The following is a 24,991-nucleotide window of genomic DNA, read 5'->3' as shown; positions in this document are numbered from 1 at the left end:
ATAGAGCTATTCTGTAGTTACATACAAAGGAAAGAAGCCCAACAAAGATTAGTAAAATGGACAAGAGTGATGGCACACCCCTTTAATCCTAGCACTCAGGAGGCAGAGGCAAGGCAGATCTCTTAAATTCGAGGCCAGCCTACAGAGTGAGTTCTAGGACCCGCAGGGCTATACAAAAGACCCTGTCTCAAACAAACAAACAAGATTGGGAAAATTAACTATAAGCAGTTTGAATATAAACTTTCGTAGTAGGAAACTATGTAAATAGATTTAATTATGAGTTTTAGCTGAACACACCTATAATTCTAGCACTTTGAGAGAAACAAAAGGACCATGAGTTTGAGACCAGCCTCAATTAAGTTCCAGACCAGGCTAGGCTGCATAATATGATCCTGTCTCTAAAATAAAGTAGTTAAAGGCATGAGTTTTATGCAGAATTGCCAAGGGAAAAGACAACAGTGTATTTCCCAACACTCAAGATGCTAAGGTGGGAAGATCACTGGTTCAATGTCTGCCTGGGCTATAGAGCAAGCTCAAAGCTATCCTGGAAAAGACTCTATCTCAATAAAAAAATTAAAACAAGGGATGGAGAGATGGCTCAGTGGTTAAGAGCACCAACTGCTTTTCCGAAGGTCCTGAGTTCAAATCCCAGCAACCACATGGTAGCTCACAACCATCCGTAATGAGATCCAACGCCCTCTTCTGGTGTGTCTGAAGACAGCTACAGTGTACTTAGATATAATAATAAATAAATCTTTAAAAAAAATTAAAACAAAAAATTAAGAAGGGCTGGATAGGTGTAGTGACACATGCCTTTAATCCCAGCACCTGAGTAGTAGGGCTACAAAGTGAGACCATCTTAAAAAACAAAAACCCCACCAAAACCCCAAGTGACTAGACATATAAAGTAAGGTTCAATGGTAAGGTGCTTGCTTAGCAAGTGCAGACCCTGGGTTTGACCCTTTATACCACAAACATCAGTCAATGGTTATAAACAAGACCTAGTACAGTTACTCACACCTATAGCCCCAGCACCTAGGAAACTGAGATGGGAAGAACAAGGAGTTCTAGGCCAGGCTAAAGAAACGTGTCATCATTGGACCAGATATTGACTTAATATTCAAATAGCACAGCACACTTCTTTCAAAGTACTCAAAATATTCCTTTGAACAAATAATTTATGTCTACTTGTTTATCTTCAGTATGTAATGATCAGAGGTACAGTTGCTCTAAAGTGCAACCAAAGTCAGTTACTAGAGTAGCTGAAGAAACAAAGCATTCATGAACATAATGTACATCTGGGTATGGCGGTGGACACCTGTATTCCCAGCACTTACCAGCCTGAGACAGGGCAATCACAAATCACTGACCAACCTAGGTTACACATTTTAAAAACAAAACAAAAATTAAAGAACTACCAAAGCTCAATACAGAGGTATTATCAACAACACATATACAATGCCCAGTGTACTGTAGGTACTATGTACTTTTCAAGTAAATAAAAACTACCAAGGCAAGCCAGGCGTGGTGGCGCACGCCTTTAATCCCAGCACTCGGGAGGCAGAGGCAGGTGGATCTCTGAGTTCGAGACCAGCCTGGTCTACAAAGTGAGTTCTAGGACAGCCAGGGCTATACAGAGAAACCCTGTCTCGAAAAACCAAAACAAAAAACAAAAAACAACAACAAAAAAAACTACCAAGTTATTCCAAGAAGCTAGGTTTTCCAAGCATAATAAACCTAACATACTCCTCCTTGAGGAAACAACTAGCCAGAGCATGAAATTAATATCATATTCCTGTAAGATATAGCATTTTTTGAAAAAGACAGGAATCCATTATATATATTATACATCAAAATGCAGACATGACTTATCTCACGCTCAAGTAATAAGACAACCTTGGATCATTGGGCAAAGCTCCTAAATAAAACATTATTGACAGACATAATGCACTAAAACCGTCCTGTGAGAACAGAGGGGTAAACAGGCAGGTACCGAAAAACACGGAAGGCCAGAATAGTGTTATCTTATCAACATCCCACCTGCCCAGTGAGGTGGGCTTGATTTCAGTTTACACTTCCACAAAATGGCAACAGTGAGAAGCTAGACAGGCAGTGCAGCAGAGAAGAGCACAGCGCTCTCAGAGGACGAGGGTCAGTTCCCAGGACCCACATGGCAGTTCACCCATCTAAACCCAGTTCCAGAGCATGTGATGCCCCCTTCTGGCCTCTGCAGGCACCAAACATGCACACCAAGTACATACATACTCAGATGCAGGCAAATACTCATAAAATAAGTAAATTAATTAATTAAAAGAAGAAAACCACTAGTAGAAATTAAGAAGAATGAAAAGGCAGTCTGCGGATACAACCAGGAGGACTCTGCCTGCCATCTGCAGATATGGAGAGGTAGCAGACCTCAGCCAATTCATCAGTTCTCCGTCACGTAACCACCCAACAGAGCCAGTGTATGAACGCTATACAATGCCTTTTTCTTCCTGAGTGGCTGAGAAGTTTTAACGGACAATGAAACAGAATCTAGATCCACAATCTTAACAGTAGTCTTGCAGCAAGCCCCTCAGGAAAGCTCTGCCCTTAACAGAAGCACAGTCTCCCAACAAACACTTAAATAGACTACAGGAATGACTGGCGGATTCTCAAAGTTCACTGGACCCCGTGACAAATCTCCCCTGCAACCTATCAGTCTGTTTTCTAGCACAGAAACTCTTCTGTGCAACTCCTAAATGTGTTGAAGTTATCCTCTGAAATGCTCATTATCGCTGAATAACTCACCTTACTTACACCAACTCCAGTGAACCTGGCCTCTAGTAATTCCTGCCTTCGTGGGTCCAGGCTATGCAGTTCTTCCATCATTTCTACAGAAAAAGAAAGAGGGACAAGAAGCCATGAAAACTAACTGAAAAGAAAAAAGTTTTGTGTAAAACAAAACACACAGTAATTTTGTAAACCTCAAGGAAATACACATTCAAGTGCTATAAGTTATCTGATGTCATCAACAGTTATCTAAGATTCCGTAGCAGTTCAAGTTCTCACCTACGAGGATCGTTTCTACTTTTCCTGAATTCTAATTTGGTCTTTATAGGGGGAGGGAGGTATGGAAGTCTACCCCCCGTAATAATCCTAACATTCAAGAGGTATAAGTAGCAGACAGACACAAATTTAAGGGCAGCCTGGTCTACACACAGCAAACTCAAGACCACCTAGGGCTACATAAATTTAAAAAAAAAAATTACAAAAAAAAGTAAATAAAAAGAAATAAAGGGGCTGGTGAGATGGCTCAGTGGGTAAGAGCACCCGACTGCTCTTCCGAAGGTCCAGAGTTCAAATCCCAGCAACCACATGGTGGTTCACAACCATCTGTAACAAGATCTGACACTCCCTCTTCTGGAGTGTCTGAAGACAGCTACAGTGTACTTACATATAATAAATAAATAAATCTTTAAAAAAAAAAAGAAAGAAACTCTTCATATAAACTCTGTAAAAGTTAAGCAGAAGGGTAGAACAAGGGCAAACTTACAAATAGAAAACTCCTGTCAGATACCTTTCAATCTAAGTACTTCTAGAGATTTCTTTCCCAAACACATAAGAACTAGTTAAGCTAAAAATATGAGTCATTTAATAATTTCAAGTGAATCCAGAGTGAATCAGAAGCTGCAAATAACGTCAAGAAGCCCTACTGTATATAGCTCCTTTCTCTGAATAGCTCACAGTAGCTAGTGAAAAATGGAATTCTTTCATGGTAAATGTAATGTAGAACCCAACATAAACCATCAACCTACATTCACTCAGGAAATTGATGTAACTGTAACAATTCCTTTACAAAATCTTTTTCTGACCACTCCATGGAACAGTAGTTTCCTCTCCACTCTGGGTACCTGCTTGCACTCCTCCCAAACAGGGAGGAGCAGGAGGGCACCATTTTTAAACTCTTTTCCTGACCAATTAATGTAGATGCTATGAGCAAGTTTGTCCATCCGATGGGAGAAAGTACTCTTGCATCATCCATTAAAAAGTTCTTCAATATTGAGAATAGAAAAAGAGCATGCATCATAACATAGGAACCCTTCAAACATTCTAGTATTCCAGAGTTACTGGAGGCACTCCTGGAGTGATTGGCAGAAATTTGTATTAAAGTTCACTGAAAAAGGAATCAAACCTTCTCTGCAATCTAACAGCTCCATAATTTCCAGTAACATCCCCTACACCCGTCCTAACTTTCATTTCCCTTCCTGGACTGAATGCCTGGAGCAAAGGGGAATGAAAAGGTGACGAATTCAAGTTTCACTCACACACACAAGTAAGGAATTAGGAAACTGTTAGAATGGTAGAAAGGCATCTTAAAAAAAAAAAAAAAAGACTGAGAAGAAAACCGAGTTTTCCCTAAGTAGGTAGGTGGCCTTGCTCACTACTTGTCCTGCCCTAATAATCGAGGTCGGAAAGGCAGAGGTTACAATGCAGTCTCTCCCCAATCCCAAGGTCTCTGGAAACATTTCCCAACCCTCCATCCCCAGGCCTGGCCCAGAAAATGAGGCCCTAGCAGTTACCCCATTTAATGTCAACTCATGATCAGAAAATACCCACCCCATCTCTTTCCAGAGGGGCTTTGGACCGGGATCCTCCCAATGGCCCCAAGCCGGGAAGCAGGACCGATGGGGCCTGGTCCCGGCGCCCCTCGCCGGCTCCAAACTTTCCCCAACTCCGGGCCCACCTGTCACGGACGGAGCGAGGGACAGCTCTCGGGGGCGCCCCGTAGGCTGCCGAGGCCTCCAGCTCCCCGGAGTCGCCTCTCCCGGCAGGCCGACCGCCACACTCCCAGGCCTGGGCCTGGTCCATCTTCGGCCCGGCCCCTCGGCGACCCCGCAGCCCTCGGGGAGCACCTCCCGCCTCGGCGCCCAGGAGCTGCGGCACGACGCCGGCCCGGGTCGCAGCCTCCTCGGGCCCTGGAGTGGGGCCCCCGGGACGGTTAATACCCCAGGCCCCGGCGCCCTTCCACGTCCAGGGGCTGAGCTTCTCACCTGCCGCCGCTGCCGCTCCACTCTCCTCTCGGGAGGGGCCCCGACCCGACCCGGCTGCTGACCGCTCCGCTCTCCCCCTGGGCAGGCCCGGGGCGGAGCCGGGGCCTCTCCTGAGCGCCGCAACCCCCCGCCCGGGCAGCCGCCGGCGGCGCCGGGCTCCACGACAGGGCGGGCGGGGGAGGGGGGCCACGGAGGCCGCAGATCCCCGAGCTCGCGTACGGAGCCAGGCGGCTGACGCGGGCCCGGGCCCGGGCGGCCGCCGGGGGGCGCGGGGCCGGCCTCCTGGCGCCGGACAAAGGCCAAGGGAGGCGCAGAAGGGTCTGGGTCGGGCCGAGAAGTGGGGGCCCGCTCGGCTGGGGGCCACTCGGGTGCGGCGCGGAGGGCGGGATGGGGGGGGGGTCGGAACCGCTAGTGCCCAGGACCCGCCTCCGGCCCCTTAATCCGGATCGGTTCGGTCCGGATTAGTAGTGATCGGTGTAAACACACTAGTGAAACCGCGTGTTTCCTCGCGAGATTTGCACGGCTGGGAGGCACGGGGGGGGGGTGTTCCTGGGGTGGGGGGGAGGTAGTGCCGGCCGTGGGGGAGGGGACGGGAAAGGTGTTGGGGGGAGGGTCGCTGCTGCCCCCGGAGCTCCGCCTCCTCCAATCAGCGGCCGCGCTGGCGGGCAGGGGTTAACCAGGGGACCCCGCACCGGCGGAACAGGCCGCGCCTGACAGGGCTGCTGAGGGCGGGCGGCTGGCGGCGCTTGCGGCCCCGCCTGCGACGTGAGGGGTGGTTGGTCGGCTCGGGGGCGCCGGGTAAGCGGCCGGGGCCGGAGCCTCGGGAGCCCGCCTTTGTGGAGACAGAGTCGGAGGCCGACGGTTGGGCTGCGCCTCAGGCCGCGGAGCAGCGTCGGAGCGGCGACCCGGCGGGACTGCCGCGCTCGCCCTGCCTCTCATCTACACACATTTTTTGGGGTGAGGAAAGAGGTTGCTCTGCCCAGCGATGGATCCGAGGAGAGAGCCCGGGAGCGGGGCAAGGGGTGTCACTGAGTTCGCGGTGCCCACCCGATGTCCGCCAGCCGGCCATCCCCCGCAGCCATGGTCCACGTCCCCAGACCCCACGCCACGCCACGCCACGCCACAGGCACGGAAAGCCGGCCGGCGGCTCTCGCCTTCCACGTACCTGACTGGCCTGGCGTCTCCAGGGACAAAGGTGTCCTGGGATCACAGCCGAGCCCTCACCAGCATGCCCCCCTCCAGAGCGGAGGTCGCTACCCGCCCCCCGGGGAACTCTCTCAAAGCACCTAGGGGGAGGTTCCATCTTAACCTCCGGTGACAAGATGGCCCTCCTGGGGTGCTGGGGGCCTGCTCTTCAGAGTGTCTGCTGAGAGGGTGAGCGCCTGCGACAGGAGGGCTTTCCTGCATGGGAAAGGGTTCCACCTCTGACCCCAGCGCCAAAGGGGGAAAAAGTCACTTTCTTCACCTAGTTTCACGAGCCAAGACACGGACTTCAAAGTAACGACTCAGCTTTTTGTTTTCTTCTGATGCTTCCTTGACCAGATGTCTGAACGTGTCTGAAGGACTACAAGGGAATCACAAGAGAAACATTCAAGCTTTTACACAGCCGGCTTGAACTTTTCCAGGCGTTGGCAAGTACTCCAAAGTAGAATTCTGTTATTATTAATTTTTCCACATATTGACTGGACAGAGACCTGCCAAATGGGCAAAGGATGATAATTCCTTTTTGTACATTCTCCATCCTTCAGAACTCAAGTAGAAAAACTCAAATTGGGAGTCATCTTCCAGATCCCAGGCTGCTTGGAAAGATGAACGTTTTGAAGGGAAGAGGGGAAGAGCAAGTCAGGAGCAAAGGGTAGGGAAAGGGGGCAAGGAGGAGCCCCCAGAATGCAGTCAGTCTCAAGCATGAAAATGATGAACAAAAGGAGTGCACTGTGGCTCCTCAAGTCTGCACAGTGGGAAAACAAAGACAGTTCTTTGATTATAGTGAGATCAAGAAAATAACACCCACATTCCCATAACTTGGGAGACTGAGATGAAACAAGATTGCCAGCCTGGGTATCTTAAGACCAAAAGAAAGGGGCCTGGAGAGATGACTCCGTGGTTAAGATTGGCACTGTTCTTGGGTTTGCTCCAAAACATCTACACCCGTAAGGCTTCCATGGACAGTGCGTTCATGTGCACACACAGACATAATTAAAAATAAATCTGAAAAGAATATGGCCTGCAACTGACTATGCAGCATGGGCTGGCCTTAGGTGGTGGGTCCTTCGACCTCTTTCAGAGTTCTGGGATTACAGGCATGCAGCCACTATACACAGCCTAAAAATAACTCCTTAAATAACACTAGAGTGTCATAAATTAGGAGAGGAGACCAGAAGAGAAAGAGAAATGGACAGTTGAAACTGAGTTCTTCCAGCTGGTCCACAAACAAGTTGTCTGGGCCAATTATCTAATCGTTTCAAGTTTCACCAACCTTGTGCTAGAGCTAGAGGATTCCCAGTGCCCTTTCTAGACCACAGGTCCCATTTTCAGCTTTTTGTTTTGATAAAAGGTCTAATGTATAGCTGAGGCTAACCTAGATCTCCCACTGGCTGAAGATACTGTCAAACTTCTGGTCCTCCTGCTCCTGCTTTCCAAGAGCTAGGATTAATTATAAGCTAGGCAAGCAGTCTACCAACTGAACTACATTCCAAGCACACAGACTCACCTTTATCTGTTTTCAGAGAGTCTCACTATGTAGCCAAGATTGTTCTAAATTCTCAGTCCTTTTGTCCCAGGCCCTAGGAGCTGGCAGTATAGGCATATGCCCTGATGCCTGTTTCCTGAGTGCAGTTTTAAAGGAACCATTTGAAGACAGATGAAATTTTTAGTTTCACCTTTTTGGGGGGGAAGATGGGGGGTCAAGACAGGGTTTCTCTGTGTAGCCCTGGCTGTCCTGAAACTCATAGAGATCCGCCTGCCTCTGCCTCCCGAGAGCTGGGATTAAAGGCGAATGCCACCACTGCCCAGCAATTTTAATTTTCTATAAATGAAGCTTTATGTCTTTTTTTTCCTGCTATTTTGTGTGAGTTCTTCATGGATTCTCCCTCTGTTTCCTAACAGTAGGATCTTTTCTGGCTCAGCTTAGCTTCCCTGGCTCACCAGCCTTTCTTTTCACTGTTCATTCTCTTCACCAACTGCCTTCTCCTCTCTAGTCCTTCTCAGTCTCCTTTCTTCTGTACCAACTGTCTTCTCTAACCCTACTCTCTGACCCTTCTCTCTTCCTACTCCTCTGACTCTTGGACCCTACTCTCTGTCTCCTGAAGTCCAAGAGTTAACTGACACAAAAGGTCATAGGGTCAAGCAGTTCTAACGGCTAAGCATTTCCAAAGAGTCAGTTGACTAGCCATTGGGGATCCTTTAAAGGGCCAGGCACACAAAATAAATCGTACTACATATAGGTGTCAAGGAAAGTCATACCACCCAAGTGTGCTCACTCTAGGCTTAACAGCTGTTCCAATAGAAACTACTTAGAAAAATTGGAGACTTTCTTATTTTAAGCATCATATAATTCAAAATATACTAGCCAGGCCTAGTGGCGCATGCCTCTGATGCCAAGCACTCAAGAGGCAGAGACAGATCTTTGAGTTTGAGGCCAGCCTTAACTATATATAGCTCCAGGACTACACAAAGAAGCTCTGGCTCAAAAAAAATATAATAAAAATAACAGGCAAGAAAATAGATTTTTCTCAGAAAAATTTTTGTAACATTTATAACCTTGGTTTCAGGGATCAATTTATGTAAACAGTGTTTGGTCATGTGAAGTAGCCTGTTTGAGAATGGCAAGTGATGCTATGTCCTGTATAAGAATCCAGTTCCCATCAGCTATGAAAAACTTAAACATAGATGGAACCAGATTTTGGTTTTAGAGAAATAAAGGAAAAGTTTTCCAAATTCATGTTAAAGTCAGAGAATCACACATCCCCTGGTCATACTCGAGACTAGCTGTAGTTTTCTCCACAGTGTGTTGTGCTGATTTCTCTGTAGGTTAATAATGAATCAAAGGGCCTGGCGTGGTGGCGCAGGCCTTTAATCCCAGCACTTGAGAGGCAGAGGCAGGCGGATTTCTGAGTTCGAGGCCAGCCTGGTCTACAAAGTGACAGCCAGGGCTATACAGAGAAACCCTGTCTCGAAAAACCAAAAAAAAAAAAAAAAAAAGAATCAAAGGAAGAGGAAAGGTTGCTTTGACAAAGAAACTGGGGAAATCTGGGTTAAACTTATGCAGACTCTTTGATTGTACTTCATTATGGAGCCTATAATACATATATATGTGATTGTCCCTGAGGATCTGTATTCAAGTTGTGTTTTCCTAACATTGCCTTTGGAACTACCAAAAGCAAAGTGGCTGGTTGTTAAAGAATTAAATTGTAGAAAAAGCATCTTGAGGAAGACACCAGAACACTTTAACACCTTTTACCGTATCATGTGTCCTCTGATGCCTCAGACTCCTGAGTAATTTTTGTTTTGTTTTTGAGACAAAGTCTCACTCTACCTTAGGCTGACAAAAATTTGCAGCAGTCCTCCATTTTCTGCCTCCCATGTTCTGAAATTACAGGTGAGAGTGCCACAGCCATCTCTGACAAGCATATTCTTGAATGTTCCATAATGGTTACCTCCTTCATCAGAAAGGTGATACCAGGGCCAAAGAAATGGTTTATCAAGGCTGAAGAGATGGCTCAGTTGGTAAGAAATAGGCTCACAACCAAAAGGATAAGAGATGGTTTGGGGGGGCGGTGGCAAGATGGCTCAGCAGGTAAGAGCACTGACTGTTCTTCTGAAAGTCCTAAGTTCAAATCCCAACAACCACACGGTAGCTCACAAACATTCGTAATGAGATCTGATGCCTTCTTCTGGTGTGTCTGAAGTCAGCTACAGTGTACTTATGATAATAAATAAATCTTTGGGCCGGGGCAAAAATTCAATTCCCAACAACCACATGAAGGCTCACAACCATCTGTACAGCTACACTGTATTCATATACATAAATAAATCTTTAAAAGAGAGTGAGAGAGTAGGGTATAGGCACTTGCCACCAAGTCTCAGAACCTGAATTTGATTCCTGAGTTTGATATAGGAGGGAGAAAAACTACAGGTTGTCCTCTGACCTCCACTCACATGCTGTGCCACACACATACACACACTGATTGACGTGAGGGAGATGCTATCATTGGACATGGTGGTAGTAGTACTATAGAGTTCAGACATGGTGTTCACACCTTTAATATCCCAGCACCTGAGGAGGCTTAGGCAAGAGGATTTTTCATGGCCGTCCTGAGATACAGAATGAGAGCCTGTTTCGAAAAAGAAAACCAACATAAAGCAAGAGTGAGATGATGGTACCTGTAGCACTGCTGCCACCTCCGACCTCTGAAAGATGTTGCAGTATGCTAGCCCGGACACAGACCCTATGTAAAGCCCTTGATTCTAACCCCAGCCCAACCTTGACCTTGTAAAGGATGTGTAGGCTTAAGCTCCAAGCCTCAGCTCCTTAGTCCATAAAATGGTGTTAAAACACGGGGCCATTGGAGGATTAAATGAGATAGTTTATGTGTTAAAGTATCTCTTGTTCTCCTGTAGTAACGATCTCCCAAGGCTTACTGCCTACATCTCTAACCTAGGCTTAGTCCTGGAAGCTTCTAGCCTCCATACAATCTTACCTAGGCCTACAATGTTTTCAGCCGCTGAAATTTCCTGCTGAATTAGTTGAGTCTTTCTTGTTCTTTCTGAGCTCTGGCTGGTTGGTTCAACTCAGCTGTTCTGGTTCAGACTCCTCTCCAAGCTGACTGTCTTAGGGTTTTACTGCTGTGAACAGACATCCTGACCAAGTCAAGTCTTATAATGGACAACATTTAACTGGGGCTAGCTTACAAGTTCAGAGGTTCAATCCAGTATCATCAAGGGGGAACATGGCAGCATCCAGGCAGGCATGGTGATCCAGGCAGGCACGGTGCAAGAGAAGCTGAGAGTTCTACATCTTCATCTGAAGGCTGCTAGTGGAAGACTGACTTTCAGGCAGCTAGGGTGAGGGTCTTAAGCCAACGAGGCCACAATTTACAATAGGGCCACTTCCTGAACCAAGCATATACAAACCATTATATTCCACTCCCTGGCCCCCATAGACTTGTTCAAACATATGAGTCTATGGGGGTCCCACCTAAACAGAATACTGCAAAATACATTTAGTCCAACTTCCAGAGTCCCCATAGTCCATAGCAGTCTTAAGAATGTAAAAAGTCCAGAGTTCTAGGTCTCTTCTGAGATTCATCCAATCACTTTAGTGTAATCCCCAAAGCAAGACAGGAAACCAGCTGGGCAAACTCCAAACTCTGCATCTCCATGTCAGATATAACAGTCTTCAGATCTCCAACTCCCTTTTCATCTTTGTTGACTGTAACAAACTTCTTTTTCCTGGGCTGGTTCCACTCCCTGTTAGCAGCTTTCCTCAGGAGATAACCCACAGCTCTGGCATCTCAAACATCTTGGAGTCTCCAAAGCATCTTCAATGTTACAGCTTCTTTTTTTTTTTTTTTTTTTTTTTTTTTTTAAAGATTTATTTATTTATTATATGTAAGTACACTATCTTCAGACACTCCAGAAGAGGGCGTCAGATCTTGTTACGGATGGTTGTGAGCCACCATGTGGTTGCTGGGATTTGAACTCCGGACCTCTGGAAGAGCAGTCGGGTGCTCTTACCCACTGAGCCATCTCACCAGCCCATGTTACAGCTTCTTGTTTCAATGTCTGAGATCCACATATGATCTTTTGGGCTTCTCCACACTGTTGTCACTTCTCCATCTCTACCCTCTGTAGTACTCTAAGCTCTGGTTGATCTACTCTACTACTGCTGCTATTCTTGGTGATCATCCATGGTACCGGCATCTCCAATACGCTGGAGTCTTCCACTGCAACTAGGCTTCACCTATAGGCTCTCTTCGTGGTGCCAAGCCTCAACTCCTTGGCATGACTTCTTCAGTCCTGGGCCATCAACTGCAAATGAGGCTGCACTTTCACCAATGGCCTTCCATGACCTCTCACAGTGCCGAGCCTCAGCTGCTCTTCATGACCCCTTCATGCCTTCAAAACCAGTACCACGTGAGGGACTCTTACATATTACCGAGGCCAGCTGCAGCACAAGGTACAACCTTGGTTATTCCTGGAACACTTCCATATTTCACCTCAGTGATGCTGGTCTCTTCTTAATCACAGCTAATTTCTTAGCTCTAGCTAACCAACATCAGTTGTCCCAGTAGTCCCTTCTATTTTTCACTCTAAAGCCAGAGCCACATGGCCAAAACTGCAGTGTTCTGCTGCTTGCTGGGGCTGGAACATAGCCCACCCCCTTATTCTATTACCAGCTTTGTTTTCTTACTTCCTCTCTGTCTAATCTTGGTTGTCCTGGATCTTGCTCTGTAGATTGACCTTGAACTCAGAGATCTGCATGCCTGTCTCCTAAACACTGGGATTAAAAGTTGGTCCACCAAGCCTGGATTTCAGTTTTTATTCAACTAGAACTTGCTCAGTTCCAGGATGGCCTTGAACTCAGAGATCTGCTTATTTTTGCCTCCTAGAGATTAAAGGTTTGTACTACCATGCTTGGATGGGTGAGGTCTTGCCCCAAGGTCACTATTGCCTTAATTCAATGTGATATCCTTGTACACAGGCTTCAGCTCTATTCACTTCCTGGTGCCCCTTAATACTCGAATCATATATTTTATATTTTTCTTTCATCTCTTACTATTCTTGTTTAAAATGCTCTTCATGAGACTTAACCAGAGAACAAAATCTATGTTAGGTGTTTCTGAGACTTCTTTTATCAATGCAATTAATCTGAGTCTCTTCACCTTAGTATCAGGCAGACTCTTCAGAAAAGGGCAGAAAGTAGCCACATTCTTCACCAAAATACCACAAAAACAGTCTCTAGGCCACATTTTGAAATTCTCCACTGAAACCTCTTGGGCCAGGTCCACACAATTCAAATCACTCTTGGTAACAAAGTCTTCCATATTCCTACTAGAATAGCCCATTAAGCCCCATTTAAGGCATTCTATGGCTTTCCAAATCCAAAGTTCCCAAACCCACATTCTTCCAAACAAAAGAATGGTCAGGCCTATCACAGCAATACCCCAGTCTGTATAGCCTTACTGTCCTGGAACTAACTCTGTAGTTAGTGTAGCCAGGCTGGCCTCAAACTCAGAAATCCGCCTGTCTCTGCCTCCCAAGTGCTGGGATTAAGGACATGTGCCACCACTGCCCAGCAAGGCAAGTCTTATAAAGGACAACATTTAATTGGGGCTGACTTACAGGTTCAGAGGTTCAGTCCAGTATCATCATGACAGGAACATGGCAGCATCCAAATGGGCATGGTACAGGAGAAGCAGAGAGTTCTGTATCTTCTGACTTCCAGAAGACTGACTTCCAGGCAGCTAGGGTGAAGGGCTTAAGCCCAGGCCCACACATACTCCATACTCACAAACTCCAGCAAGGCCACACCTCCTAATAGAACCAATAGGCCAAGCATATACAAACCATCACACTGACTGATTCAATCTGGCTTCTCTTTTCCGGGCACCTTCTCACTCTCTGGTTTGTTCAGTCTTCACCTGTGTCTAGCTTGTTCTCTCTCTGCAGCCTATCTCTGTACAACAGTCCCAGTAAAGCTGCCTCCTCCTTCTCTGCACCGCCCCTTAAGTAGCTTCCCTTTCCTCTCTTTTCCTGTGAGAGTTGGGCAGATCCTATCCTGTCTATTTTTCCCTGATTCATCACTTTGTCTGCCACTCAATTAGACATCACTTTCAAACATGGGTGCTTCCTTCTACAAACTAACTTTACCTTCATTGTTTGGGATTAAAGGTGTGTATTAAGAGCCTGTCTATATTCTAGCCAGTGGAGTTAAAGTTGTGTGCAAAGGGTAAGCAATACCACAACTAGACAGATTTTTTCTTTTCAGTAAATAACACAACCTCTGAGTTCACAGCATGATCAAATATCCTGCAACATTTATGTACCTGACAGTAATTCCTGAATTAATGGTTTTTAGCTTAACTTCACATTTCTTTTTTTTTAATTTATTTATTCATTTAATGTATATTAGTACACTGATGCTATCTTCAGACACACCAGAAGAGGGCATCAGATTCCATTACAGATGGTTATGAGCTACCATGTGATATCTGGGAATTGAACTCAGGACCTCTGGAAGAGCAGTCAATGCTCTTAATCTCTGAGCCACCTTTCCAGCCCTTAACGTCACATTTCTGCCAGGGACCTAAGTAATTGTCATTAAGTTGATTTGTCAGTGCAGTTTGATTTGGAAAAACAGGCTATCAATGGATTGAACCATTTAGTGATAGTATTTGAAGCAAAACTGAGGTTGTCTATCATTTTAACATAAACATTACATTTTGGAGTGTGGCTATTGAGATTTTGGTCACTGTAACAAATAATCTGAGAAAACGACTTGCAGAAACTAGAATTTATTTAAGGCCTCCATCTCAAGAGATTTCAGCCCAAGGTCCTTGGCGCCGCTCTTTCATGTCAGAGGGCATGATGGAGTCGAGATGCTCATCTTGTAACAGGAAGTGTCTGAGGACAAGATATATGCTTCAAACATCTACCTGCAGGGACCTCTTTCTTCCATCCAAGGACCTATGATCCCATTTGTTTATGAACTAGTAAGTAGATGGGTCATTGTTGAAGTTAGTGCCCTTATAATCCAATCACTCCCCAAAAGTGCCACCGCAGTGTGACCAAGCCTTAAGCACAGCAGCCCTTTGGAAGAATATTACATATCTAAACACTAAAAAGTAAAGAAAATCTCTTAGATTATGTTCATCCCCTACCATGCGGACTTAGGGGGCTCAGACTTTGTGTTGCTGGGTATAGAAACCAAGGCCTATACCTCCAGCCCCAGACATGACAGGATTGTCAGTGGCCAGTGAGAAAAGGCAGTGGTCTGACAGAAGACTGTTCCATCTCACCACCTCTGTTTCCTCATCTGAAAACTATGACCTCGATTCCATGAGCAGTATTAAAGTTGACACAATATCCAGGAACTATCAAGTAACTGGCTGACAGACTGAGCAAGCTGTCAGTCTTATTTCCTCTCTTCTTCCCATTTCATTTCTTTCTTTTTTCTTTTTTTTATGATTTATTTATTGTATGTATGTAAGTACACTGTTGCTATCTTCAGACACACCAGAAAAGGACATTGGATCCTATTATAGATGGCTGTGAGCCACCATGTGGTTGCTGGGAATTGAACTCAGAACCTCTGGAAGATCACTCAGTGCTCTTAACCACTGAGCCATCTCTCCAGTCCCTCTTTTTCCCATATCTAACAAAATGGAGCACTACTTGCAGGAAAGTACAGCATAGATGAACACCCTAGCACTCAGCCTCCCTGAGATTCACCACTGCCGGCCATCTCTTGTTTCCTATCTCCCCTCCCTGCCTAGTTGGAAGCTCTGCTTAAGCCAATTGAACATATACTCCCTACCCCCATCCTAGGAGGCAAACCCAGGCAGGGCCTTGCATTTGCTAGGCAGCAAGCAGACTGCTGTTGAAGTCAATCCCCCACACCCTAAGCAAGTCTTGACACAATTGTTTCACTTATCAAGTCATAAGCTCTTCCCCACAGCTCACTGATGCTGAACAATCTTCCTGTTCCCTGAAGAGCAGCCTCCCTTCCCTCATGTCCTCTTTTAACCTCTTCTCCATATTTTAAAAATCATTGCCATGTTCCCTCTTTCTAATAGCTAAAATGCAAGAGAGGCATAAACTCTGTTTTAACAAGTCCCCACTGCTAAAATACTGAACCATCCGGACTAGCCTTTGCTGCCCCACCCCTTGGTTTTTTGAGACAGGAATTCCTACACTTGATCTTAGCCAAAAGGCCGAGAATCGATGAGACAGGAATTCCTAAAGCCTCAGCTGCTATCTGAAACTAAGCAAGATTAACTTGTCTTTACCTCCCGACCTGTGCCACCACACCCAGCCCACATTAGAGCAAAACTGGGGAGAGAGAGACAATGACAAGAACCGTAGTTAGCTGGATGTGGTGGCTCACATCTGTAATTCCAGCACTCAGGACACAAACCTGGAGGTCATGGAGTTCTAGGCCAGTCAAGGCTACATACAAAGCTTTATTCTCAAAAACCCTGTAAGTAAAAAGTAAAAAGAAAACCTGACAAATAAGAACAAAAGAACCACCTCAGTTCTCTTAACCACTGAGCCATCTCTCCCATTAACTTTTTTTTTTAAGATTTATTTATTTATTACATGTAAGTACACTGTAGCTGTCTTCAGACACACCAGAAGAGGGCATCAGATCTCATTATGGATGGTTGTGAGTCACCATGTGGTTGCTGGGAATTGAACTCAGGACCTCTGGAAGAGCAGTCAGTTCTCTTAACCACTGAGCCATCTCTCCCATTAACTTTTTTTTTTAATCAACTTTTTTTAATCCTCAGGGAGGCTGAGACCTGGAATTTTCATCTATAGTGTACTTTCCTGCAAGCAGTTGGTTGATGGCACGCCTACTCTACGTCAGCCACGGTTACTTGATAGTTATCAGATGTCATGTCAACTTTAACACTGCCCGTGGAATCATGGTCAACAGTTTTCAGATGGGGAAACAGGTGGTTTGAGACTGGATCATGTGGGGATCAGGCCCAGAGCCTCAAACATGGCGGACAAGGACTCTACCACTGAGCTAAATTCTAAGCTAAATAATGATTCTTTGTGCGTAACACAGCTCACAGGAGAGCTAGGATCTGATATGAATGTCCATAGAGAAGAAAGAGATTCTCAGTCAGTGGCAGGTAGGTCCAGGCTAGATGGGTGTGAGGTGATAAGGAGCTCTGAGAAGGCCGGGATGTGGACCAAGGGTCAGGAAACTGCAGGCCCCCAGGCTCCATCTGCCCACCCGTCTTTGTATGGATTTCAAGCTGAGGGTGTTTTTTATGATTTTGTTGCATTGCATGATGTTGCCCAAAATGATGCAGAACTTCTGGGCTCAAGTAACCCTGCAGCCTCGCAAGCAACTGGGACAACGGGCCCACTCCTGTCTTACGTTTTTAAATGGCTGGAAAATATGTTTCATGACATATGAAAAGTATATAAAAATTATCCAACCTCAAGTTGGATGCCTTTATAGCACAACCACCCATTCCTTTCAACACCAGCTTACTGGAAAAAAAGCCTTTACTCCCAGGACTCAGGAATCAGAGGCAAGAGGATCACTGGGAATTTGAGGCCAGACTGGATTACATAGAGTTCCAGGCCAGCCAGGGCTTCATACCCTGTCTCAAACAAACAAACAAACAAACAAAACTAAAAAACCAAACCAAAACAAAAAAACAACTCAGTTATGTTCCTTTGGGCACCTACTGAAATGCAGTCTCTGAGTGAGTGCCCTTTTCCTGCAACTTCCTGCCCAGGCAGTGGAGGTCCCAACCTGAGCCCCAAGTCAGGGCAGCCTACCCATCCTCAATACGCCATTTAAAACAGCCAAATTCAGCCGGGCAGTGGTGGCGCACGCCTTTAATCCCAGCACTTGAGAGGCAGAGGCAGGTGGATTTCTGAGTTCGAGGCCAGCCTGGTCTACAGAGTGAGTTCCAGGACAGCCAGGGCTATACAGAGAAACCCTGTCTTGAAAAACCAAAAAAAAAAAAAAAAAAAAACCCCAACAAAAAAGCAGCCAAATTCAAAGTTGAAAGCAGAAAGAAAAGGAGATTTATTCAATGTGGCCATATTAGGAAGAGGGAAAAACAAGTCATTTTGTTGTTTTATTTTCTTTTTCCCACTTAAGGTTTCTCTGTGTGGCCCTGGCTGTCCGGCAACTCAATCTGTAGACCATGCTGGCCTCAAACTCAGAGATCAGCCAGCCTCTGCCTGCCCTGGGCTTAGGCTAAAGTTTGCACCACTACTGCCCAGCCTGACAAGCCTTTAGAATTGTGTGATACCTAAGTTTGAGAGGAAACTGTTCCACAAATCCCCTGCCTCACCTCTACCCCAGCCAATCCCCTACCTCCAGCTGGGGCCTTTTGCTTTTCCCAGGTTGGTGTTCCTGGGGAAATTCCTTTCTTTGGAGTCCTTTGTTTCAATAGTCTGATAGATTGAGAGAATACCATTCCTGCCAGGCCTGACACACCACTGCTGCCACCTCCTGCTACCAGAAGACAGCCTAGGCTATTCCATTGGCAGAGTCTTGCTGAGAGCTCTGAGGGAAGCCAATAGTACTAGGAAACTTAACTTCCCAGCACAGCTGGTTGCTGCAGATGAGCCTACCTTGGGGTTGTAAGGGTTAATTGAGACAACGTAGCTGGTGATGGGTATTCACAGATCTCAAGAAATGATATATCACCGTGCGTGGCAGGGCACGCCTTTAATCCCAGCACTCGGGAGGCAGAGGCAGGCGGATTTTTGAGTTCGAGGCCAGCCTGGTCTACAAAAGTGAGTTCCAGGACAGCCAGGGCTATACAGAGAAACCCTGTCTTGAAAAACCAAAAAAAAGAAAAAAAAAAAAAAAGAAATGATGTATCTAGAAGAGGAGAGGACAGAGTGGTCCCCATGTGGCCTGGAATGACCAAGGCCATCGGCCGGGGACCTAATTATTCCCAGTTCTGGCCCAATCTGGGTATTATTTCTTCACTTCGTATGAAATGAGCCCATTTAAACCAGATTAGATTATATTAAATGCAAGTTTATTGGCAAGCTGTTCTCAGGTGGATGAGTTCACTGGCCCCCAGGACCAAGGCCAGGGAACTCAGCATAGGAAAGGGGCAGCAGCTAGAAGAGGGAACAGAAAAGAAAGAAGTGAGCAAGAGTACAGAGAGAGAAGAGAACAGGGAGAGAGGGAGGGAGGGAGAGAAGGAAGGAGGGAGAGAGAGAGAGGAGAGGGGAGAGGAGAGGGGAGAGGAGAGGAGAGGAGAGGGGGGAGGGGAGAGGGGGAAGGGGAGAGGGGAGAGGAGAGGAGAGGAGAGGAGAGGAGAGGAGAGAGAGAGAGAAAGTACTCTGTCTCCACACATGGATGAAGAGAGGGAGGCTCTAGAGCAGTGTACTGAAGAACTTGTAAGTCGAGAGACAAGTGTACATACCAGTGTGGATTGCTCTTCCAGCGGAGGTGTTCCGTTTTTCCAGCACAAAAAGCCACATGGAAAAGACAAAACAGAGGCCTTAACCCGGTAGAGAAGTGTAAAGTGGAAGAGTCCTCTGATCTCTCCATCTCCAAGAGCGAGCAGACTGCCACTGAGGGCCTACATAGCTCTATGTGATCCGAAGCTAAGGTGTCGTCATTAAAATCAACCTGAAACTCCAGTCTGAAGCTATGTACAGATGCAAAGGGGACCACTAAATGAGGGCCTCACAGTGCTGTAGTTGAATTGAAAGTCTTTTTTTATAATTCCTAAAGTCCAAGGATGTAGTAAGCTGGGTGCCATTTGGGATTTACATTGAATATGTATGTGTGTTTCTAGCTTTTTATATAAAGAAGCTCTTCTGTAACACGTATTTTTCTTGTATATAATAAAATATCAAATATATGGGGGGGGACAAAACAATACAAAACTATCTAGTCTTGGGGCTGGAGAAGTGACTCATCGGTTCAGAGCACTGAGTGCTCTTCTTGATTTCTTGACATCAAACCACATGGTGGCTCACAACCACCTGTAACGGAATCCTATGTCCACTTCTGGTGTATCTGAAGACAACTCCAGTGTACTTATATACAGAAAATAAATAAAATTTTTTTAAAAAAGGAGCCGGGCAGTGGTGGCACATACCTTTAATCCCAGCACTTGGGAGGCAGAAGCAGGAGGATTTCTGAATTCCAGGCCAGCCTGGTCAACAGAGTGCGTTTCAGGACAGCCAGGGCTATACAGACCCTGTCTCAAAAAACAAATAAACAAACAAACAGGCAGGGAGAGCTCACCTAGGTTTTGGAACTGGCCCCGCCCAGTGGGATCCACCCCTTCCTGTTTGTAAAAATGTACATAAAGGCATTATGGCTTCGCTGGCCCACCAAAAGAGACCTGACTCTCGATGGGGATGGAAGTAACAAAGTAGGAGTCAGAGCCAGAGCCAGAGCCAGCGCTGGAGCCGGGGCCACAGGCAGAGCAGCTGAAGGCGACAGGAACACCAGTGGGACAGGAGCGCCAGTGGGAAGACAAGCAGAGCAGCCTGGGGCGCAGGTCAGATTCCTAAGGACCCTGGCAGCAGAGTCTAGGAGGCGAAACCAGAGCAGCCTTCGGCCACCTCGTTGGCACTTACAGGACCAGTTCTCATGCTCTGACTCGGGTGAGGAGCAGGCACAGGGCTCCCGGGCCCGGAAGGGTCACGGGCACTCTTGGTCCCCGGGGTCATCAGCGTCTAGCTCAGACTCCCCAAGACACTCCCGGATTCCCGGGGTAGCTGCCATGGCCCTGAGCCAGCAGCACAGCCTGCAGGAAAGACTGGGGCTTCCTGAGGAGCGCAAGCAGCAAGAAGAGCTGCTCAAGGCCTTGGAGACACCTGAGGAAAAGCGTGCACGAAGACTGGCCAAGAAGGAAGCTAAGGAGCGCAAGAAGCGCCAGAAGATGGGCTGGGGTGAGGAGTACATGGGCTACAGCAACACCGACAACCCCTTTGGAGACAACAACCTGCTGGGTACCTTCATCTGGACGAAGATCTCGGAGAAGAAAGGCATCAGCCACCTGGGAGAAAAGGAGCTGAAGGAGCGCGACAAGAGGATCCGGGAGGAGAACCGGCTGGAGCTGCAAAAGGTCAAACGGCTATGGCTAGAGCGGGAACGGTAGAAAGCCCTGCGGGAGCAGGAGCAGGAGTCGCTGCAGCGGGAGAAGGAGGCAGAACACTTTCAGGCCTGGGAGGAGCAGGAGGACAGCTTCCACTTGCGGCAGGCCAAGCTTCGCTCCAAGATCCGAATCCGAGATGGGCGGGCCAAGTCCATCGACCTGCTGGCCAACTACATCAGTGCAGAGGAGGACTTTGAGCTGCCGGAGGAGACGCACGAACCCTACACCTTTCTCAACCGCCTCACGGTGGCGGACATGGAGGACCTGCTCGAGGACATCCAGGTGTCCATGGAACTGGAGCCGGGCAAGAACGTGGACTTCTGGCGGGGCATGAAGACCATCACAGAGGATGAGCTCGCCGAGCTCCGCAAGCTGGAGGCCTCTGGCAAGGACACAGGCGAGCGCCGTGAGGCGGTCAACACCTCGGTCAGCTCCGATGTGCAGTCGGTGTTCAAGGGAAAGACTTATAACCAGCTGCGGGTCCTCTTCCAGGCCATCGAGGGCAAGGTCCGTCCCGACGGCCCCAACCTCGGCATGGGCTACTGGGAGAGCCTGCTGCAGCAGTTGCCTGCACTCATGGCCAGGGCCAGGCTCCGTGAGCGCCACTAAGATGTTCTTAGACAGAAGCTCTTCCAACTGAAGCAGGAGCAGGGTGTGGAGAGCGAGCCGTTCTTCCCCATCCTCAAGCCAGAAGAGCCCACGGCCACCCACAGCCCCGAACTTGAGGAGCGGCCTCCCAGCCGGAGGACTTCAGTGCACACAGCGGAACCCAAGGGGGCCACAGTACCAAGGGAGGCAGATGGAGAGGAAGTGCTGCTGGAGGAGGACCTGATCCCGCAGAGTCTGGCGGGGACTACGAGCTAGGCTGCTCATAGCACGGGAGCTGCCCGTGGACGCGCACGTGCTGGAGCCGCACGAGGGCCTGCAGCGCCTGCTGTTGTCTCGCCAGCAGCTTCAGGCTCCGGGTGATGCGAGCGAGAGCGCTGAGGACATCTTCTTCCGGTGCGCGAGGGAGGGCATGGGGCAGGACGAGGCGCAGTTCAGTTCAGCCTGGAGATGCCCCTGGGCGGCGGCGCCTACCTGTGGGCCGACAAGTACCGGCCTTGCAAGCCGCGCTTCTTCAACCGCGTGCACACGGGCTTCGAGTGGAACAAATACAACCAGACGCACTACGACTCGGACAACCCTCCGCTCAAGATCGTGCAGGGCTACAAATTCAACATCTTCTACCCGGACCTCATCCGTAAGCGCGCCACGCCCGAGTACTTCCTGGAGGCATGCCCGGACAACCCGGACTTTGCGGTCCTGCACTTCCACGCCTGCCCTCCCTACGACGACATCGCCTTCAAGATCGTCAGGCGCGAGTGTGACTACTCACACGGCCATGGCTTCCGCTGCCGGTTCGCCAACGGAATCTTCCAGCTCTGGTTCCACTTCAAGCGCTAGCTACGGTTACCTGAACAGCTCCAAGGCCAGAGGACCAGGAGGCCTCCTTCAGAAGCCTCGGGGAATCTGTGTGCTGTAGACACAGAGGTGAGGGCGGGTGAAAAATGAGGCTAGAGCCTGGGATTGGGCAGTGGGAAAGAGGGCGGCCTGATAGTCTTAGAGGCTGGACAGAGAGAGGCTCAGGTGTCAGGAGCCATAATGGGACAAGCTAGCAGGCGATCATCCTGAAGTGGCCTGCCTCGGATTATTATATAATCTGGGACAGGTGAGCCCTCATTAAGCAAGGCTGTGAGGGACTCATTTTAGGAAAGATTCCTGATATTAATATGCTTTTTTCGTAATCATTAAACATATATAACAATCACTAAGTAGGAGCACACCCCTTTGGAGCAGGTCTCTGCAGATCCATGAAGATGTACTGTCTTGTAGTGATGCTATATAGACAAATAGATGACTTAAGTCTTAGTGATGATCTTATTAGAATTCCTAAAATCATATCTGTGATTATTAAGCTATTTTATTAACGGGACTGCTATTAGGTCTTTTTCTGATAGTCAAAGCTGCAATGAGAACTCTGTCAGTCTTCCAAGTGTTACCAGTTAATTGCTCTTAGTTGGTAACCAGACTTTCTCCTACTCAGAGCACATTCCAAGAGGTTATAAAACAATTAACCAGGCCGGGCAGTAATCCCAGCACTTGGGAGGCAGACTCAGGTGGATTTCTGAGTTCGAGGCCAGCCTGGTCTACAGAGTGAGTTCCAGGACAGCCAGGACTGCACAGAGAAACCCAGTCTCAAAGAAAAAATAAAATTAACCAAAGGTCATTAAAAGGGAACTAATTGATGTATTACAGGTGTTGGGACAGAAGATAAAGTTCCGACTGGGTTTGCCTATACAAAACTTCACTAATAACTTCGTTATGGTTTTAAACCTTCAGTGAATTTGTGGAGCTGAAACAAGTGATGGATGTTTAGCCAGATAATTACTCCTAATGGATATGCATGTAAACATTCACTATTGTAAACTTCTATTTCAATTTATGATTTGATTTTTTGTGTGAACGTGTGATGAATTTTGTAACACATGCTCATGTATTCTGAAAGATGTATAAGTACTGAGGACAAAGAGATGAGAGAAATCAACAGAGGAGACCTTTTTTGCCTTTCCCCACTTAGACTAGAATCTTTTCCCTTTCCTACTTAGAGAATTTTTCCTTTTCCCCACACAGGATTTTTTTGCTTTTCCTCTTAAATAGCTTTCATAGGAAACTTTTTACAACTTAGTAATAAACTCTATAATCACTTCTCTAAGTGTCTTCTCTTCCTGAGACTTCTAACTAGCAGGCTGAAAGTTAGAGCCCAGCAGTTCCTGCTGAGATAGAACAAAGGCTATTTACTTAATCCTTTGTGGCTTGAAGTAGTGGCACTAGGTGCCAGAAACTGTAGTTTCTGGCCTTATAGGATCACAGAAAGCAGGTCAGCTACAACAGCTTAGTAACTTGGGCTTAGATAAGTAAATGTTTTATTATACAGCAACCCTAAATATCTCACAAAGTCCTACCCTCTGCCTAAGCTCTTCCCCTGCCGTTGCCTCAATAAGAACCGACGAGAAAGAACATCCCACACTGGGGTGGCCCCCAGCACTCAGGGACAGAGAGGAAGATGGAGACTTGTAGATAAGATGGAATCTATAGGAGAGGAAGAGGAATCAGAACCGTGTGGTCCAGGGAGCCATATGAAGTGGGCATTTCTTCGAAGATTAAATCATATGTAGGGTGGGTTAGCCCCATCTAGTCGTGAAGCTTGTGGTGATATCATTTGTGTTTGCAATCTGTGTGTGGAGTGTTTTGTGGGTTGAGAATTTACTGTAATAAATCTGACCAATAAATTACAAGTCTCTGGCGTTTTCTTTAGACGGGGCTGGGAGGAGGGGGTTTATAGCAAGCTGCAGCAGACTAATTGCAGGGGAAGGATGACTAGAAAGGCGAGTGACCACACCCTCCCACACACACACCCCCAGGTAACTGATGGTTATTGTGTGGACCACCACTTGAGGGTAGACACAGAGGCAGGAAGACTACTGCAGTCAAGAGAAGCCAGTGATAGCCTGCATAGTTTTTCAATAATTACACAGTACAGTGGACCACTTCTGGTCTTCAGCCACCAGCACTGTGCTAGCTGCAGCCCCTCTGGCAGATCCCTGCCTCTCTTGAATGGATTTTAAATTGTTATTGGAAAGACTGCTTGAGGTGGCCGAAACGTCTTGTTGTTTCCATGGAATTGTTCAATCCTGGAACACCATGTGACTTTCATACATTAAATGAAAAACTTAATCTTAAAAAAAAAATCCAGGGGCTGGCGAGATGGCTCAGTGGTTAAGAGCGCCGACTGCTCTTCTGAAGGTCCCGAGTTCAAATCCCAGCAACCACATAGTGGCTCACAACCATCCATAACGAAATCTGATGCCCTCTTCTGGAGTGTCTGAAGACAGCTACAGTGTACTTACATATAATAAATAAATAAATCTTTTAAAAAAAATCCAGTCTTTGGGGCTAGAGAGAGGGCAGGTAAGAACACTGTGACTGCTCTTCCAGAGGTTCTGAGTTCAATTCCCAGCAACCACATGATGGCTCATCTGTAATGGGATCCCATGCCCTCTTTTGGTGTGTCTGAAGACTTCTACA

The 24,991-nt window shown here is 47.1% G+C and overlaps 1 protein-coding gene, 1 long non-coding RNA gene and 1 pseudogene across 21 annotated transcripts in view; 2 read left to right on the top strand and 1 right to left on the bottom strand.

Moving 5' to 3' along the window:
* The window catches only part of Tlk2 (tousled-like kinase 2 (Arabidopsis)), a 116,065-nt gene extending 96,875 nt beyond the window's left edge, over positions 1 to 19,190 (bottom strand). For 6 of the 20 annotated variants that reach the window (XM_017314550.2, XM_006533316.4, XM_006533314.4 and 3 more), the window contains exons 1-2: positions 19,172 to 19,190; positions 2,791 to 2,873 (exon numbers count right to left, since the gene is read on the bottom strand). In XM_017314550.2, coding sequence (XP_017170039.2) covers positions 2,791 to 2,871 — 81 coding nt within the window. In that variant the 5' untranslated portion in view covers positions 2,872 to 2,873; positions 19,172 to 19,190. Of the gene's footprint in view, positions 1 to 2,790; positions 2,874 to 4,599; positions 4,954 to 5,033; positions 5,559 to 6,498; positions 9,228 to 19,171 lie in introns of those variants that run through there. The other 14 variants (NM_001112705.2, NM_001361996.1, NM_001294329.1 and 11 more) reach the window with 10 other exon arrangements.
* On the top strand, positions 5,652 to 8,065 carry 1700052K11Rik (RIKEN cDNA 1700052K11 gene). Its single transcript, NR_027956.1, has one exon. It is a non-coding gene; the product is annotated as an RIKEN cDNA 1700052K11 gene (long non-coding RNA).
* Positions 19,191 to 19,920: 730 nt separating the features above from the next.
* Gm11620 lies at positions 19,921 to 24,195 on the top strand (annotated as a pseudogene).
* The last annotated feature ends 796 nt before the right edge of the window (positions 24,196 to 24,991 follow it).

The sequence above is a fragment of the Mus musculus genome, chromosome 11, assembly GCF_000001635.26.
Source record: "Mus musculus strain C57BL/6J chromosome 11, GRCm38.p6 C57BL/6J".
Taxonomy (NCBI): Eukaryota; Metazoa; Chordata; class Mammalia; order Rodentia; family Muridae; genus Mus; species Mus musculus.
The sequence above is the reverse complement of the archived record's forward strand: the minus strand, read 5'-3'. Positions and strand labels throughout refer to the sequence as shown.